The 19,446-nt window shown below is 37.1% G+C and overlaps 1 protein-coding gene across 1 annotated transcript in view; it reads right to left on the bottom strand.

Moving 5' to 3' along the window:
• Positions 1–7,699: 7,699 nt before the first annotated feature.
• LOC127837737 (uncharacterized) overlaps positions 7,700–19,446 on the bottom strand; it is a 117,884-nt gene continuing 106,137 nt past the window's right edge. Inside the window, exons 11-16 of the mRNA XM_052365053.1 lie at positions 19,198–19,398; positions 12,738–12,943; positions 12,303–12,480; positions 11,622–11,739; positions 11,005–11,196; positions 7,700–9,616 (exon numbers count right to left, since the gene is read on the bottom strand). Of these exons, the coding sequence (XP_052221013.1) occupies positions 9,507–9,616; positions 11,005–11,196; positions 11,622–11,739; positions 12,303–12,480; positions 12,738–12,943; positions 19,198–19,398 (1,005 nt within the window). The 3' untranslated portion in view covers positions 7,700–9,506. The remainder of the gene's footprint in view (positions 9,617–11,004; positions 11,197–11,621; positions 11,740–12,302; positions 12,481–12,737; positions 12,944–19,197; positions 19,399–19,446) is intronic.

Below are 19,446 nucleotides of genomic sequence, written 5' to 3'. Positions count from 1 at the left end.
TAGGAATACTGAAGCACAGAGTTCCACTGTGTACGAAGAATATAATTTTTTATTACATATTACAATCACTTTTTTTCGACATTAAAGCTACCGTGTTCTTTGTTTTGTACAAAATGCAATCAAGCCATGTAATTATGTACTTATACCATATATCAAGGATGTGATGAAATCGTGTACTCAATCAAAGCCTACTTTTTCTGTAATAATATCGCAAACTTATTGAACACAATCAATTTAAATGTCTCCCTAAATGGTAACATGATAAGAATGGCCCTATGATTGTATTGAAATCGTATAACATAAATTACGGTGAAAATATGTCATAGAATAGTGAGAAATAAGATGCAAGATGCCTGAATGTTATTTTACTGGCCTGAGTGAAGCACACCGCCAGAGAATCAACAGCTGAACTTATTACTACCATTAGTACATTTAACCCATTTATGCCAAGTGGACTCTCCCATCCTTCTAAATTGAATCAATTTATTTCCAAAATTAGGGATGCCTAGTATATTTATTTCTATATTTAGAATATTTCTTACAGAAATTCCTTTAAGCAAACAGCGCAGACCCTGATGAGACGCCGCATCATGCGGCACCTCATCTGGGTCAACGCTGTTTGCCAAGGCCTTTTTTCTAGACGCTAGGCATACATGGGTTAAGTTTTTTTCATAATAGATTATTAAATGATTTTTTTTGTTTAACTTGTATCAATTCTTGGCTTCCACATACAGTGTAGCTTAAGAACTTTCTGTAATATCATCTAAAACGTTTACTTATACCATTGCATGTTTTTCATAAACAATTTGTTTTCAAATGTTCAATATTATTATATAAACAATGCAGAATTCATTCAATAATCATTTCAAAAACATCGAACGAGAGTAGCTCTAATAATACCAGTATATTAAGACCGAAACAGGTGCATATCTTCATCAATCTTTCTGCAACAACAAAATCTACTACAAAAACAAGTTGACAAAAAATATACAGCTATATAAGTACAAGATTTATTTACAAATGCCCATATAACATAGGCTACCCGTTTGACAATGAATAACTCGTAATGCATTATCACGCAAAGTTTCTTCAGGTTCAATATTGTCTTGTGTTTCCAGGAAAATTAAGTCAATCAATCAATCTTAAAATTTCTCAAGCATTTTAATGTTCATCAAATAAAAAGACTGTTTCCATTTTTGTTTTCTATGTGGATTTGTGTGTAGCGTGACATATAGTAACGGGGAAAACTGCAGGCTTGCAACAAAGTCACCCAGACACAAAAAATAGCACAACACAATAGGGTGTAAATAAGCCATCTGACATGCAACCCCAAAGAATAATTTACTAACGATAAAATAGAATCTACAATCATAAGAACTGTGTCCAATTCTACACAATTACAGGCAAATTGTGTAACCTTCGGAATTTGTATGTTTGTGCTTCTGCATGAATTGACCAGAAAAATGATTTCTTTGACCTTTAACACTTAAATATTAACATAAGACGTGATATGGACCAAAAACATGTTGAGTCGCAGTACCTCAAGTTGAAATTGTATGAAAAACTATTGTATAGTACACTTGAACAGGCATGCTCCTTAAGAATTCTTTACTGAAATAAATGACTGCACAAAAACAATGGATCATTACATGCTAGTGTAGAATATTAGTAATTTCTGATTCTATACAAAACAAGAACTTTTTTGAAACACATGCAAGAATACAAGATAATGGCAAGATCGATTTGAAAAATTCAAATCATGCTTTGTTTTTTTTATAAGAAATGACATCATTTCTATGGTAACCAAAAAATACAATACCAGTAATTTCCAGGAAACAAATGATACTCATAAATAACCGATAAAAGAAAAACACATATTTCCAAAAATAAACTTCTACAAGACTAAGTACAATACTGCACACTAGCCTATTAAATAAACAAAAACTAAAGAAATAGCACATAATAAATATAAAAATATTCACAATGAGGTAGAACTATACTCACAACACAACAGGAACAAAATAGCCCTATACTTCTGCAATAAAATAAATCATTCTTAGTGCATCCCAAACTTTGACCTTTTACCACTCAGATGCGTATTTTGATGCATTTGTAGTCCCTTAGAAAGTTAAATTTAATTAAATACCTTTCTTACTAGATTGGAATTTCAAAGTCTTAATTCACAACCCTTAGATACTAATGAGCAGCAAACAGCATAAAACCTAAACAGACTGCAAGTTACTTGCAGGTTGTTCTGGTTTTATGCTGTTTGCACATAGCCATTACTGTTCATTGACGAATAAAAAAGATGGATAAAACATAATTTGATTCTAGTATTAAAATGACTACATATAAACCAAATGTAATGCGAAAACTATTAAACAGATCTTAAAGTTGTTGCCTGCAATCATACAACGGAACTAAGTTTTTGGTATGTTATCCAAATGGTTACATCTGTCAGAATCAAAAGTAGATATTATCACATCTGGGATGCACAAAGAGTGTATTTCACTCCTAAATAGCGGAAAACAACATATCAACATAACAATATATAACTGTAAATAGGAATTTCTGTACAAAAGATAAGTACATAGTGATTCCAACAAACCATTAAAATGCAACAACCAAAGAAATTTAATCTAAATCTGACACCTTTAAATTAAATGTGATCAACTGGTCAGGTCTGAAGTCAACTTGAAAATTTTCGAAAAATCAGTTTGAAAACAAAACAAGAGCTTTGTTCGTGAAACACAATGACCCCTACTGCGCTGCTTTGAAGTCATATATTTGACCTTTGACCTTGAAGGATGACCTTGACATTTCACCTTTCAAAATGTGCAGCTCCATGAGATAAGCATGCATGCCAAATATCGAGTTGCTATCTTCAATATTGCAAAATTTGACCTTTGACCTTGACGGATGACCTTGACCTTCACCTTTCATCACTCAAAATGTGCAGCTCCATGAGATACACATGCATGCCAAATATCAATTTGCTATCTTCAATATTGAAAATGTTATGGCCAATGTAAAAGTTTTTTTCGGACAGACAGACAGATTATTTTTTTTACCTTGAAGGATGACCTTGACCTTGAACTTCCACCACTCAAACTGTGCAGCTTTATGAGATACACACGCATGCCATATATCAAGTTGCTATCTTCAATATAATAAAAAAGTTATGACCATTAAAGTTTTTGGACGGACGGACAGACTGACTGACAGTTCAACTGCTATATGCCACCCTACCGGGGGCATAAAAACATACAATACGAGGTTTACAACACAAAAAAGGAAAAAGCCCTGGATGCATGCACACATGAGTAAACATTTATGTTTATCTTTAAAAAATATCATAGTTTCAATATAATATCATTCGTCTTTTAAGCTAAGGTATGTTAGATTTATGTGCCATTTCATCTATGTACCGGTACAAAGTTATAAATTAGGTATCTACCATATTTTATAATGAGCAAACAAACTGAATTAACCCTTGACCACTTAGATATGTATTTCACGCATTTGTAATCCCTTAGAAAGTTACATGTAATTAAATACCTTTCTTACTAAATCAAGTTTTAAAGGCTTCATTCCAACCCTTAGTTTCTGATGAGCAGCAAACAGCATAAAACCTGAACAGACTTAGAGTTACTTGCAGGCTGTTCTGGTTTTAAGCTGGTTGCAAAAGCCATTTTCACTTTGCTTCTTATGGGGGAAAGGTTAAAATTTTGTCCACCGTTACAATTAGCTGTAAAATAAATACTACAGATATATCATATAATTGAAGCTATCAGAGGTAGAAATGCCACAATTATTATGAAGATAACATAAATTTTGGCAACGTAAAAAGCGTTGAAAATTATACACTTTTTCGGCAAAGATATACTGAAATGATAGTTGAAAAGTACTGAAACTAAAAACTCTCATGATCAAATACTATAACACTCTCTGAGTACATGTATAATACCTGTAACATTGTTTTAGCTAACAGGAGCTGCTACTTATAACAACCTTGAGACCAGAATTGTACACTTTTAACCCTTATATGCCTAGTGGACTCTCCCATCCTTCTAAATTGGATCAATTTATTTCCAAAACTAGGGATGTCTAGTATATTTATTTCTTTATTTAGAATATTTGTTACAGAAATTCCTTTAAGCAAACAGCGTAGACCCGGATGAGACGGCGCATCATGCGGCGTCTCATCTGGGTCTACGCTGTTTGCCAAGGCCTTTTTTCAAGGCGCTAGGCATATATGGGTTAACTTCAAATTGACAACAAAACAGATCTTGTGATCTGACGTTCTCTGAATGAGGTTATTATTTACGACCCTGTGAACAAAAATTTACTTGAATAAAGAATATATACAGTTTAAACTTGATGTCCTGGACCATACATGCTGAAATCATTTAAAAATAAGTCAAAGATTTGACATTACCAACACTACATTTACTAACACACAATTCATCTTTCCTTAAATTGGCAATTACATAGCAAATAGCGCAATACTTGGAAATAAGTTTTATAAATGTCAGCTGTGTAAAAAAAAAATTTACTTTAAGGGTTTTAAAGGTATGAACTGAACACCTGGCCACAGTGTTACAACAAAATCAAGTAACAATAACATTACACAAACACATGGCAGTATGTGACCTCAAAATTATCACTAAATGCACCAACACAGGTATACATGTTACGATATACATATATTACAACCATGCAAAAAATATCATCCAACAATATGAAAACAACCAAAAATCTCTTTGCATGTAATTCTTCACCGGTCTATCTTGATTCATAAAATACAATGAAAGGATATGAGCAGTGCTATAGGAAAAGGGGGTTTAATGCATATGCGGGAAGTGTCTTCCCAAATTAGCCTGTGCAGTCCGCGCAGGCTAATCAGGGACGACACTTTCCGATTTTATGATGTTTTTTCTTTAAAGAAAGTCTCTTGTTAGCAAAATTTCAGTTTCGGCAGAAAGTGTCGTACCTGATTAGCCTATGCAGACTGCACAGGCTAATCTTATGCCGTACCATTTGGGTCAAAAGTACAAATACGCCAACAGCTAAAAATAGATATCACTGCAGTGACAAAATTGTTACCACGGTGAAAATTTGTCACTGCGGTAACAATTTTGTCATCGCTGTGATATTGATTTTGTCACTGCGGTAACAATTTTGTCACAGCGGTGACAAAGTATGACTGTTGGTATATTTTTATGCCTGCTGTTACATTTATTTGTTTGGGTCAGTTTTTAACCAATCATTTTCCCCGTAACAGAGATTTTTAAAATTGCGACGCACTTCGTTTAATTAACTATAATTCGGATGCTTCATATAGATAATTCTAAGATAACAATACATGAAACATAATTGCAGACTGAGCATAGATATGTCTACCTACTTATTCTTTAGATTTGAAAAATTCGGGTTCTGTTATTATCAACGTTGCCGAATATAAACTTAGGCATAGCTTGAAGTGACGCCAATTTGCCGTTTTGCAAGACTTTATTTCATTGAACAGTTTGATTTAGCTCTCATCAAACTCTATGGGTCAGGCAAAGTATCACAGCAGTTACAAATACATCACTGCAGTGATAAATTTATTACCGTGGTGACAAAATTGTCACAGCAGTGACAATTTTGTCACCGTGGTGATATCTATTCTAAGCTGTTAGCGTATAATTATGTACTTTTGACCCAAAGGGTACGTCATATAATCTGGGATGACACTTTACGCACATGCATTAAACCCCTTTTTCACAGAGTGGCCCATATAGAAAAGGGACATTGTTCAAGAAGGGTACAAAAACCAATTTTGTTAACTTGAGTAACAAGTTAGTTTGAAAGGATTTAAACACATACATTTACATGATGCAGTTTGCCGCTTTTTTCTTTTGTGCTCAGGTGAGCTAAAAAATACACCATTGCACAATTAAATCAATTTAAAGAAGAAACAGTCATGAAATAAAAGCAAAACTAACTTAACTTACGACTCTTGTTTGCTTTACAGGAATTTAAATCAAAATGATATAGAATCATCTATCCCATAAAAACTTAACAAAATAAATCTTACTTAAAATTTGTCATATATGTTTCAAAACCAATAAAAAATGAAACTGTAGTTCACAAGAAATATGCACTCTAGTAGTATGTCCTTTCGCCAAATTAATTCTCTTTCAAGGCCACAAAAAAAGAGCAAACAACATTCACTCAATGAAATGCCTCATTAACATGTCAATAAAATATTTACACTAATGGTAACTAAGCTGCCAATGTCAACATAAAATCTAGATTATGTATGCACAACAATATTCCGCTTCAAAACTCACCCATTGTAACAATAAATATGGCCACATTACAATAAAACAAAATGTCTTCATAAGATAGACTAAACACAGTATTATGCGAAGTTGGAATAAGACATCAATTTGGGAATAAATTGTTGTTGTTTTTTAAAAGGCATAATATGCAGTTTTATATCTTGTACCGTAAAACGTTGTGTATAGCGCGCATTTATGTATAACGCGCATCTACTTTTTAAAGCTAAAAATCGGGAAAAAAAGTTTTTGAAGCAAAAAAATCGGGGGAAAAATTCCGTACCGCAGGCTAACTGAAAATCGTTATATTTACATTGCCGATCTTACGTATTCTTTTATTGCTTCAATTATAAATTATTTTAAGACGATAACGATACAACTAGTTGGTGTTTTTTTTTTAATCATATTATGCGTAAAAATAAATGTTTGGATTTAAATGAATTATGCATGAAATGCACACTTTCCACGAGGATACCATCAAGGTTTTCATCATATGTCTCCGAAGTAACTGTCCACGATTTTATCGTGGAGTACACATAACGGATGGATTAGTTATAACTAAGAAACTGACATTATTGATTGGTATTGTCACCTGGTTATTCATGCATGACTAATTCACAACAGCGCGTTTTATTTACAATGCCGATATCATGCGTTCTTTTCGAATCTCTAAAATTGACAGGAGACTTTAACGACTCAAACTTCTCAACACCATCACGACATTACCGGCGATAAACAAACAATGGAGGTGTGAAGCCGTTTGCTGGTTCGCATGTTTTGATAATAGCCCAGCTACACAAAACTTGACAGGTGACGCAAATTGCTCAATAATCACATCCTCAATCTTGACAAGAAGTATGAAAACGTGTAAACAAACACAGCATCAATTTTATTAACACATTTGAAAAGCAAGAAAAATAATCTTAAATATATCGGGAAATACCTTGCCGACATACTATTGTAAATCGACAAGTGCCCCCAAATAAATTGTGTAACCCTAGTACAGTAGGGTATAATATTGTGGGAAAAGTAAACAATAACATTTAAATAAAAATGGCTTCCTCGTTTTTCATTCTCTTCTTCAAATTTATTTGATTTCAATGCTCTGTACGTACCTGAAAAAGATAGAAAATATATATGTTAACTTTATAATGTTTGTTCATCTTATTCAGATCGTCAATATAATACTATTATTAACATAGTTACAGATAAAACACCGGAAAACAGAATGATGCGAATTACCGCTACTGGGTAACTGTCAGCGAAAAAATGTCTTGGCATGGCTGTAGTTGTGCATTACGCGCATCAAGTTTTTAAAATGAAATTTTGGGGTAAAAAAGTGCGCCTTATACACAACTTTTTACGGTATTTATTTAGTTTGACAAATTATAATAAAAACAGATACTTGCATATATAATAGCATCATTTAAATTAATTTTACTGCAAAACTGGATTGTTATTGATTTTTTTTTAAATCCTCATGAAATGAAACTGTGTACATGCGGCGCATGGACACTGTTTAAAAATACAGTAAAAATGATGAAAATACAATCACTGTTAATGAAAAAGTCATGGAAAATTGCTAATTAAGCTTGTAGTATAGATAAAATATTACAAAAATAAATTCAGATCATGAAATGAATAGTTTTGTTTGAGAAAATCACCAAAATGATGTCCATTCCCAGTTTGATGTCTTATTCCAAATTGACATAATACAGTGCCACTATGTCTAAGAGAAAAAATCCATTCATTTCCAAACCTATGAACATTTATTACCAGGTTAATCTATACATTATGCAGTTACAACTTTATTGGTAGCTATGCAAGTAACAATCATCATATATAAAACACTTGCTCTTGACCATCAACATCTATTATTTTAGCCATAAATGTAGAGTGATAATCGAAGACATTTTTTGCAGAATTTTCCTATTTCTTTGCTGTCCGCTTTCTGAAAACCTCCATATTCATCCAGCCTAAGATGGTAGGTGAAGTCAGACACTTCTCCAAACAGAGGCACACACACATACCAGATGATCATTATGTTTTCACACGTATCAACAGATTCCTGAGGAAAAAACACACTAGATTTGAACAGTTTCAAATCCATGCTAAAAACATGTTCACGGTAAGTGGTCACTCAGTGTCATTGACTTTTGTCAATTTTTTGTACACTATCAACACTAACTGAATGTTTGATACATTTCATTTCACTTCATTTACACCATGTAAATAAAGTAAATTTGTTATATAAATTCACTGAACACTTCACAATATCATCATTCTGTTTTCAAAAACCCAATCCTTTACGATGTTCAACTCAATCATGATCTACTCAAGCTTTTGTGGTAATTACAGGTAAAGACAAATTTCAAAAAGTCTTTACTTCAAACACCAACATCTGTAGCACTTTATGCTTCTTCACACTTCAAAGGCCCTTGGGCTTCATGTCCCAACAATAAAACAAAATTAAATACTCACATATAACACCCCTTAACACCTGTTTTATAAATAACCTGAATTGGCAAGATCATTTATAGATGATCTATTGAGAGGTCAAAGTAACATTTTCAGTAATAATAAATGTTAAAATAAGTCAATAAATAAATTTATGTTCAATATATATACATACACAAACATTTAACAATGAAAACTGGCCTGTTAAGGTATTTTTCCCTTTTGATAAATACTTAATGGGATGTAAATGAGGTAATATTAATTAACTTCTGAGCTCAGTTACAGAAAGGCAGATGTGTGATTTCTTGATACTATAAATAGACCCAGAGCGTTTAATAATAGTATCATCATGGGGGAATACTAGTTATTATTAGAAGCAGACTATTTATAGAATCCCTGCAAAGTGCTAAACCTTAACCTGAGCTGTCTTAATACATGGAACATTTATAAATAATGGCACCATCGTTTACAAAAAAACCCTTGATGAATGAGTTAACTTTTAAAAATTGAAAATATTCAAGAAAATGTCATGCAGCTAAATAAATAACCCCCACTTCCCACAGCAGTTTAAAAAAGTTCTAAAAAATGACTTAATGCTGATGCTTCAGTAAACGACACGATCGTTTCTACATGATGGCAGCTATTAACGCTTTCTAAAGTGCCTAGAAGTCAAGTGGCTGATGAGGAGGTAGACTTGGTCATTCTGTTGTCAAGGGAGGTAATTGACTATGTGGAAATCGGTACGGAGGAGCCGGGAGTTGTCTCTACGTAGACATCGTCATTCTCCATGTTGTTGTGAGCAGCTGAGTTCTGTTTGAACGGACCTGATGAAAACACTGTAAACAGAACAATTTCAGTAAGTGCATAGAAGAAAAATTACAAATGTACAAAAAAGAGATATATACAGAAAATACCATTGACACAGTTAACCAAAACTGTACATTTTTAAGGATACTTGATAAAGAATTAAGGCCTGAACAGGGAGGCAGGCAGTTGAAAGAGAAATCACACACCTGTTGTCAAGGGTATCTGTGAGAAAACTCAGGATAACTCACACTTATATTTTTTATGAAATTCCAAATGAAATTATTATCTGTATCCATGTTCTGTAATGATGTTACACAATATAAAACAGAAAACTTATTATATGTTCAGGGGTTGTACATCGCATGTTAAGTACAAATATATGTTCCTACAAAACCAAAGTCTAGCATAGTTTTTGGAATCTCAAAGTATTTTAGCCTCACTCTAGGAAAATGGGGCTTAATGCATGTGCGTAAAGTAGCACAGACTTATCAGGGACAGCACTTTCTGCCTAAACTGGATTTTCGCTAAAAAGGGACTTCCTTTAAACATAAAACCATAAAAACAAAGGTGTATAGTCTAATCAGTGAGTGACCTTTAACCCTTTGCATGCTGGGACATTTTTCGTCTGCTAAAATGTCGTCTGCTGAATTTCTAAAATTAGCATTTTCTTCGATTTTTTCAAAGAATACTATCAGAATAGCAAACAGTTTGGATCCTGATGAGACGCCACGTTCTGTGGCAACTCATCTGGATCCAAACTGTTTGCAAAGGCCTTTAAAATTCGGTTCCCGCACTGAAAGGGTTAAGGACACCCATTAAGCCCTGTTTTTTCAGAGCCAGACTCATTTACTTTGTGGCTTAAAATGCAACATAAAACCCTGAGTGGGAGTGGATGAACCAGAGCAGCCCCATCATCATGGCCCCGATAAAGTCTGCAAGCCCAATCCCAAGCAGGTGCTGAGAAAACATGGCTTAATGCATGTATGTTACATGCAGTCCACAGGCTATTCAGGAACAAATAGTTTGCGCTTGTATATTTTTCCTTTTAAGAAAATCTCTTCTAAGCTAAAATCCAGTTTAGGCGGAAAGTGTCTTCCCTGTTTAGCAGGTGCAGACTGCACAGGCTTATCTAAGACGACACATTATGCATGTGCATTAATTCTTTCAGTGCGGGAACCGAATTTTGAAGGCCTGTGCAAACAGTTTGGATCCAGATGAGACGCCACAGAACGTGGCGTCTCATCAGGATCCAAACTGTTTGCTATTCTAATAGTATTGTTTGAAAAAAATCGAAGAAAATGCTAATTTTAGAAATTTAGCAGACAACATTTTAGCAGACGACAAATTTCCCAGCATGCAAAGGGTTAAATTTCCCAGAGTGAGGCTCATTTATTTTATAACCTAAAACACAACATACAAGACCCTGAGTGGGAGTGGATGAACCAGAGAAGCCCCATCATCATGGCCCCGATGATGAAGGCTGCGAACGCAATCCCTATCACCGTCCCCGACTCCAGTCCCTCGATGATCACGGGCTCCGACCTTGACCCCTCTTTGACCCCTGACCTTGATGACCCCGCAGAGTCAGTGACCTGGGTCACTGAGGGCTCTGAAACATGATGTGTGTGTGTGGTAGTTGAATAGAAAGTACGAACATGGTCTGTGATACACGAATTTCTTTAAAATCGGTATGTTGGAGGAAATATCGCCCCATGGGTGCAAAAAGGTTCTATGTGACATTGACATAAAAAGGCACATGGTAGCTTTTTGCACAGATTCAAGTGTAAAGGCTTCATTTTCATCCCTTTTATACTAATGAGCGGCAAACAGCATAAACCCTGAACAGACTGCTAGTTACCCGCAGGCTGTTCTGGTCATTTGCTATTTTCACATAACCATTTTCACTTTGCTTCTGAGTGGGAAAGGGTTAAACTGATAAGCAGACTGAAAGTCCTGGATACAGATTTTCTAGTTTTTTTACATGACGGAGTAAAATTAAGGTTACTTTATTGAGATTCTAGGCTAAAAGCAAACCTTGATATTTTGTAGAAATCTGCGTGAGTATGACAGGCCCAAGTGAAATCTCTGTGCTCGCAGTGTTTGTCTTGCTATGTACAGTGTTGCCATGACAACCACGGCTCCTGTCCTGGCACTGGAAATAAACACACAGAGAAAACTCCATTAAGAGTTAAATACAGATAAGTATATGTTCCTGTGAATCGGATTTTTAACAATATGGTAATGAATTATATTGTTTTCTAAGATCATATGATTAAAGTGCACCAACTGTCAAATAAAAGTATTAAGCCCCAAATACAATTCCAAGCTAGCTTTCCATGCAAGTAAAATATATCCCCAGTTTCCTTAAAATTAGTAAATGCAAACTAATTTAAAGTAGTTGCCTAAAAACACCCTATTTGACGCTCCATGACAGTCCGCCTACTATTCCTTAATCTAATAAACCAGGATTTTCAAGTGAGTTGAAAAACCTGGTTAAAGTAAAAGATCACAATTTTGTTAGCTATTGGGACAAGGCAGGATCATGCATTATAAATACACTGTAGGGTATTTAAAGAAACAAGCCAATTTTATATACACCAATCTTACAGAATAATATTAATTTTGATCGGGGAAAACTGGGCTTAATACATTTGGGGAAAGTGTCATCCCAGGTTTAGCCCTGTTTTCCCAGAGCGAGGCTCCTATTATCTTTACCATGGGGAAGTCATTTGCCCCGCAGTCACCCACAATGCAGCACAGAGACACATCGCATGTAAGACGGACATGAACCCCGATACTGCTGGGAGGAGCGTAGTTCTCCATCGTGAATCTGAGTCTCTCAGACTGGGGTATGCCGCTCTGTAGGTACTCAACACTGGGGTCCACTGGACACCTGTTGCAATGCAGGAATGTGATTTTAAGACCTTATTTATTTTGGAATATTTGTCATCAATTGTTAGTACTGGTAAGCATGATTACTTACATTTTGGAGAAACGATTCCAATTCAACCAAACTTATTATGTTTATCTTTCGATTTTTAATTGATATATTTATCTGGCAAATTTTGTCAAAACAAGCAAAAGTATCCGCATTAAAGTATCAGGTCATCATAGTAACAAAAGCGATGATTAAAGCAACTTCCAACTAACCCATTTTCGACCAGTTTATGGACAAATGGCTTCTTGTCGGAATTGTCAGCCCCTAGCCAACAGTTCAGCATGTGGGCCCTCAGTGTGGGGTCAGCGCTGGCAAGGGCCTGGACGTATAGGGAGCTGGTTGTCATGGATACTGTCACGGGGAACACGCTGATAGGGGCCATGAACAAGGAGTTGTCATACATGTGCAGAGTGAACACCTACAGAAAAACATGAACATATAATTTATATGTAATTATCTTCACAATAATGTAACCAAAAAGTGTACTAAATAGTCATGTAGTAATAAAAATTATTAAAATGAAATCCATTTACTGCATACAAAAAACTAAAGAAAACCAATGTTTATGTTAAATCAAGCATGACTGAGCACAGAAATAATTTGCATACTAGAAAAACAAAGCTAGCTAAAACATTTTTTTCTAAAATAAAATTCATTTTAATTATTAAATACTTACCTGCTATACCTAGCTATACCTTTTCAAGGTGGGTTAGCTACTCCAGAAATCTTCAAGTGCTGGAATTCGGCCACCTCCTACTGAAAACAGATCAGGTTAAACATAGTATAATGTAACCCAACCGGAAATCAAGAACTGTAACTCATCTTCCTTTTCAAATTAAATATATAAAAAAATATATAACGATGAGCGGGGTTGGGAGGTGGGACTTACCGATAGCAGGTAAGTATTTAATAATTAAAATGAATTTTATTTTAGAAACATTTGTTCTAATATCACAAATACATACCTGCTATCCCTAGCTGATTTTGTAGCTGTGGCAGGAGGTTCTTGTTATATTTTCCCATCACAGCAAAAACCAATAATCGGGTTTTTCAGCCAGAGATAGTCGAAATGTGTCCTCATACAATCTTCGTTAGTACAGTATTGTACTTAGTTTCTGGATAGCACCAGTACATTACGCCATGGAAGAAACTACCGTTTGAGCCAAGAGGACAAGAGGACCCAACATATATAAATTGTCCTGTTGACACTCAAGAGAATGAAGATAGAATGAAGAAAAGGTGGTCGGATACCTCCAGAAAGCAGCTTGAAGCACTTCAGAAAGTGGAACTTTATTAATATATGCCCACGAAGCCAAAAGAGCTCTTAATTCATGTGGTCTAATCTTAAACAGGGATAAATCCCTAGATGACAGAGAAGAGTAAGCCTTCCTTATGGTCGAGGCTACCCATCGAGAAATAGAAGCTGCAGACACATCCCCCCCTTTTAACAGAATGAAGTCACTTACGAGAACCTCGAATGGACTTTACTCTTTTAAGATAGAATTTTAATGCCCTGACAGGGCAAAGAAGTCTATCATCATCTTCATGTCCACAAGTATTAGAAAGACTTGGAACTTTGAAGGGTTTAGAAGCCATAGAGGGGAGTTGATTCTTAGCAAGGAATCCTGGCTGACATAACAACGTTACAGATCCATCTGAGGAATCAAAACAAAGATGACCATCCTCGATAGAAAGAGCATGAATTTCACTTCTCCTTTTGGCTGAAGCCATAGTAAGAAGGAAAACTGTCTTCCAAGTTAGGAACTGTAAAGAAGCTTGATCTAGAGGTTCGTATGGAGCCTTAGCAAGTGAATCAAGAACACAAGGTGCAAGTGTATGAGAAACAGGACGTTTGAGTTCCATAGCTCGAATAAGTTCCGAAATTGCTGGATCAGCACATACTTGTGATGACTTAGTAAAAGCCATAGTATGCGAAATCATAGATCTGTATCCTTTGATGGAGCTAAGAGAAAGTTTCTTATCATCAAAAAGATAGATGAGAAAATCTGCTACATGTCTAGCAGAGGAATTGAGGGGATCAATCTTCCCTCGAATACACCAATTAGAAAAGAGTTTCCAGCGAGCATCATAGACTGCTCTGGTGGACTTCCTCCTTGCCGAAGCAACGAGGGTTGAAGCCCTGACAGAAAATCGTTTCTTCTGCAGAGATTGCCTGATAATGGCCAAACGTGTAAGTGGAACATTGCTGGATCCGCATGTAGTCTGCCTCTTTGAGAAAGAAGATCTGCCCTGTAAGGGAGTTTCCTGGGATAATCGTACAGGAGACTGCAAAGATCCTTGAACCAAGCTCTCCTGGGCCACCAAGGAGCAATCAGGAGTATGCGACACGCACTCACCCTGATTTTCGCCAATATTTGGGGAATCAGAACAAGTGGGGGATAGGCGTAGGCGTCCAGTTGGTCCCAATCGAATGAAAGCGCATCTACTGCCCACGCAGTGGATCGTACACTGGACTGACATACAGTGGAAGCCTGTGGTTGTGTCTGGTCGCAAATAGATTGACCAGAGGATAACCGAAAATGTGAAAGATCTGATTGGTCACTTCTTGATGAAGTGTCCACTCTGATGGTAGTAACTGGTGTTTGCGAGACAACCCATCCGCCAGGGCGTTGAGGCGACCTGGAATATATTTGGACAGAAGAGAAATATTGAGCGTATTGTAGAGAACAAGTAATTCCTTGGTTTCCAGATACAAGGAGTGAGAATGTATTCCCCCCTGTGCCTGGATGTAAGTCACAACTGACGTGTTGTCTGTTGACACCATCACACACAAGTCTCGAAGACGTGACTGGAAATGAGGTACTGCTAGAAAAACTGCTCGCATTTCTAGATTGTTGATATGTAGCTGTGACTCCTGATGAGACCATGACCCTGAAATTATCAGACTGAGTGGTTCCAGATGAGCACCCCACCCTTCCTTGCTCGCATCCGTAATTAGGAATAAAGAAGGTTGCAGAGGAAGAAGGGGTACTCCTGCCAAGAGATTGTCCTCGTCTAGCCACCACTGAAGATGGGGTACTAATTCTGGACAAATTGGAATCTTTGTAAACAGATTGTCCGGAGACCATTTCCAACACGTTGAGAGGTAATGCTGAAGAGGACGAAGGAACAGACGTCTCACTTGCACAAAGTCTGCTACTGAGCTCAGGATACCGTTGAGAGAGAGGAATTCTTGAGCTGTTATATGAGATTGGGAAAAAACCCATTTGACTTTCAGCAAAAGGTCTGATAAACGTTGACCTGAAACTCTGACCCGATTGACGTGAGTCAAAAAATTCATTCCCATGAAAGTGAAATCTTGAGAAGGAATGAGATCTGACTTGTCCACATTTAGAACGAGTCCCAAGGATAGGAGTTCCTTCCAAGAGAATTCTAGGTGACGCAGAAGCAATTGACGATCGAGCTGGTGTAACAGCCAGTCGTCGAAATATTGGAGAAGGATACCCTGCACCCGGTGGTGTCCTCCGACCACAGCCATTATCTTGGTAAAGACTAGTGGAGCCATTGCCAACCCAAATGGCATCGCTCGGAACTGGCAAACCTGGCCTTGAAAGGCGAATTGCAGGTACTTCCTTTTTAAGTCTATAACTGGTCTCCAGGAACCATTTTTCTTTTAAACAAGAAAAAGACGACTGTAAAATCCTGGAGAATATGGATCTTGTACCCTTTCTACCGCCTGTTTTTCCAGAAGAACACGAATGGACTCTGGAATATGAGGATGCGGAGATACCAGTTCTATGGGGACGCGTGAAAGAGGAGGTCTGTTCTCGAATTGAAAAGTCAGGCCTTTTATAACAAGAGAATGAACCCAAGCTTCCGAAGTTATTTGAAGCCATCGATTTGAAAAATGTAGCAGTCTGGCTCCTACTGCTATTTCCGGCATCTGTGGAGATGGTGGTAGAAAGGGTTGTTTCCTAGGGCTGATAAGAAGGAGGCCCTCCCCTGCCGACAGGAGGTTTGGAATTCCTCTTATCTAGCTGAGGTTTGTTCTTTTTAGCAGGGTTCCTAACAGAGGACCTGTGAGAAAAAAAAAATCTGTTACTTGGAGTAGATATATTAAAACCTGACCAAGGATTCCATGAAGGTTTTTTAGAGAAAAGATTAGTCCACTTATCCTTCTTAACTACTGGACCTGCCGGTGGTCTAGAAGCCGGTCGCTTAAAGGCCCCTTGGCATTGTCCAGAGTTATTTCTTGCAAGAGAAGCATGAAGTTGATCATCTTTATCAGCTGTGAGTGCTTCTTTTATCTTTCCACCGAAAAGAAATCCTGATGAGAGAGGTGCTGCCCTGAGCGAATTCATACCTGGCTCTAATAGAGCTCTTCTGTCTCTTCCTTCCCATTGTTCTAAGATGGAATAAGGAACCGAAACCGATGTTGAAGAACTAGGTATGGTAAGCAACAGATTATTCATGTCAGGATCCTGAATAGGTAATATAGAGAAATCTAAACCAGAATTCAGATCAGGTACTGGAGGCTTATAGCTCCAAGTACGTTCCTGAGTTTTTGATTCGGAGAAATCTTTAGGTACTCTCCATATCTCTCCTCGTTTAGGAATCGTTTTATTGATTGATTCCAACAACTGAAACACAGATAAAACTGAAGCACCAATCGGAAGACGTGTATCAAGGCGGGAACTCGCCTTAGTAACCCTGTTAAGATCAAATGTACAAACCAACTGCTCAGTGACCGAGATGGTCGAATTAGCAGACACCTCCACAGGTCGTGAACAATACTCTTTGCCAAGAGTCTGGAAAATAAGCTCGTACATCTGATGAATGGGTGCTTAATACTGATCAGTATCATTATCTGCATCCGATTCATGCTCACTATCAACAACGCCAGAGGTGTGCAAAGAATCCATTGAAACCGCGGTAGGAATGATAGGAAGATTATCTTGCACCAAATGATGATTCTCCGTTAACGAAGAATGACTATCCTCAAAGTCAACACACTGATAATTAAAACCGGAAATAGACGGTGAATTATCAGAAGTGATAGGTACATAATTTCCAAAGTAATCTTGAACCCATGTGTCACGCATAGACAGAGTAGAACCCGGGGGTTTCCCACTAGAAATAGTAGTAGATACCCTCGGTGCAGACAAAACAGCCGTTGTGGTGAGATGAACACCAGAATTGAAGGGCTGTGAAATCGGAACAGTCTTTGCAACATGTGTTGACATCACACTGGAAACTGGTGCATAGGGTATGGAGACATTACAATCAGAAAAAGGATAGTAATGTGACCGGTCATGAAAGTCGGAACTACAATGCTTGCGTGAAGCTTGTCTACGACCTTTATTTCTGTGATGCCGAGATCTAGAACGGCTACAACGCCCAGAGCTAGAACGGCTACGACGGGAATAACGTCTCCTCGAGTATCATTTCTGTGATGATCAAAATGATCGATCATGATCATAACGATGACAGGAATGAAGACTGCTCGATGAATAAGAGCGTGTCTGACGTCTACCTCTATAATCGGAACTAGTCGACGACGAATGTGCATTCGACGACGAAGAAGTGGAATAATCCCATAAGGAAGAACGTCTGTTTCTGACCGGTGACCGGTGACTGGCAACTGTTGACCGGTTAATGATCAGTGCATGTTGACCGGTGTCAAGTGACTGGTCAGTAGTATTGACCGGTGACCGGTAGTACTGACCAATGACCGGTGACTGGACCGGTCATCAGTAACAGATGACCGGTGACTGGTGGGTGGGACTGGTCATCAGTAACAGATGACCGGTGGGTCGGACCGGTCATCAATAATAGATGCAATTGATCATCTGATGTCTGTAAAGTCACCGGGCAAAAACCATCTGTTGATGGTACATCTGGTTGTTTCCTGCTCAAAAACGTTCTGCGACGTATTGCTTTCTGCCGAATGTCGTCATCCCATGAACTACAAATAGAACATTTATGGTCAACTGTACACAAAGTGCATGATAAACAAGTGTCGTGGTTATCCCACGACGCTTTTAAATGACCACAAACGCCAAGTAATTGAAAACTCATTCTAATTTCTTAATTAGAAAATAGAAAAGAATTTACGCAAGAAACAATACTAAGTGACAATTATGATGAATAAAACCGTTAAATACGGTATATAAACTGTACAAAATATAGTCAATTCTTTTTGACTAACCCACGAAAAGCGCGTGCACAAGTGCAATGAAATTTAATGAAAAAAGATTTCTGAATTTAGCAGAAATGACAAATTATGTAATTTATCAAATCGGAAACCCAAAAACAACACAGAAATTAAAAAAAACACCAAATTCCACAGGAGCAGAAAAATGGCGGTCTGTCTCGGTGTTCTCCAGAAAAGGAAGATGAGTTACGGTTCTTGAATTCCGGTTGGGTTACATTATACTATGTTTAATCTGATCTGTTTTCAGTAGGAGAGGTGGCTGAATTCCGGCACTTGAAGATTTCTGGAGTAGCTAACCCACCTTGATAAGGTATAGCTAGGGATAGTATGTATGTATTTATGATATTAAAATGATTTCTAATGAAAGCTTAAATACCAGGTAAAGTTGTAACAAAGCTGGTGCTATGATGACTGTTGCAGATTAATTACATAAATTCAATTAATTATTACAGACAACTAAATGAAATCTACCCAATAACGATCAGTTAATTCTGTACCGTAGCTGGTGACAGTGATGTGCGCTTGTCGACAGCGGCCTCACAAGTGAACTCCACCTTCATGCTACGTGCAGTGAAATCTTCATCATCCACGATCCCCCCGTCACCCGACCCAGAAAAGATGTCTTCCATGCCGCTACCGTAGATACTGTCATCATCCACGTCATGGTCTGTCACCGAGGAAGGGGTACGAATCACCAGCTGTAAGGAGATTGCATGAACAGTATTCTGGGAAAACAGGGCTTAATG

The sequence above is a fragment of the Dreissena polymorpha genome, chromosome 7, assembly GCF_020536995.1.
Source record: "Dreissena polymorpha isolate Duluth1 chromosome 7, UMN_Dpol_1.0, whole genome shotgun sequence".
NCBI classification, from domain to species: Eukaryota; Metazoa; Mollusca; class Bivalvia; order Myida; family Dreissenidae; genus Dreissena; species Dreissena polymorpha.
The sequence above is the reverse complement of the archived record's forward strand: the minus strand, read 5'-3'. Positions and strand labels throughout refer to the sequence as shown.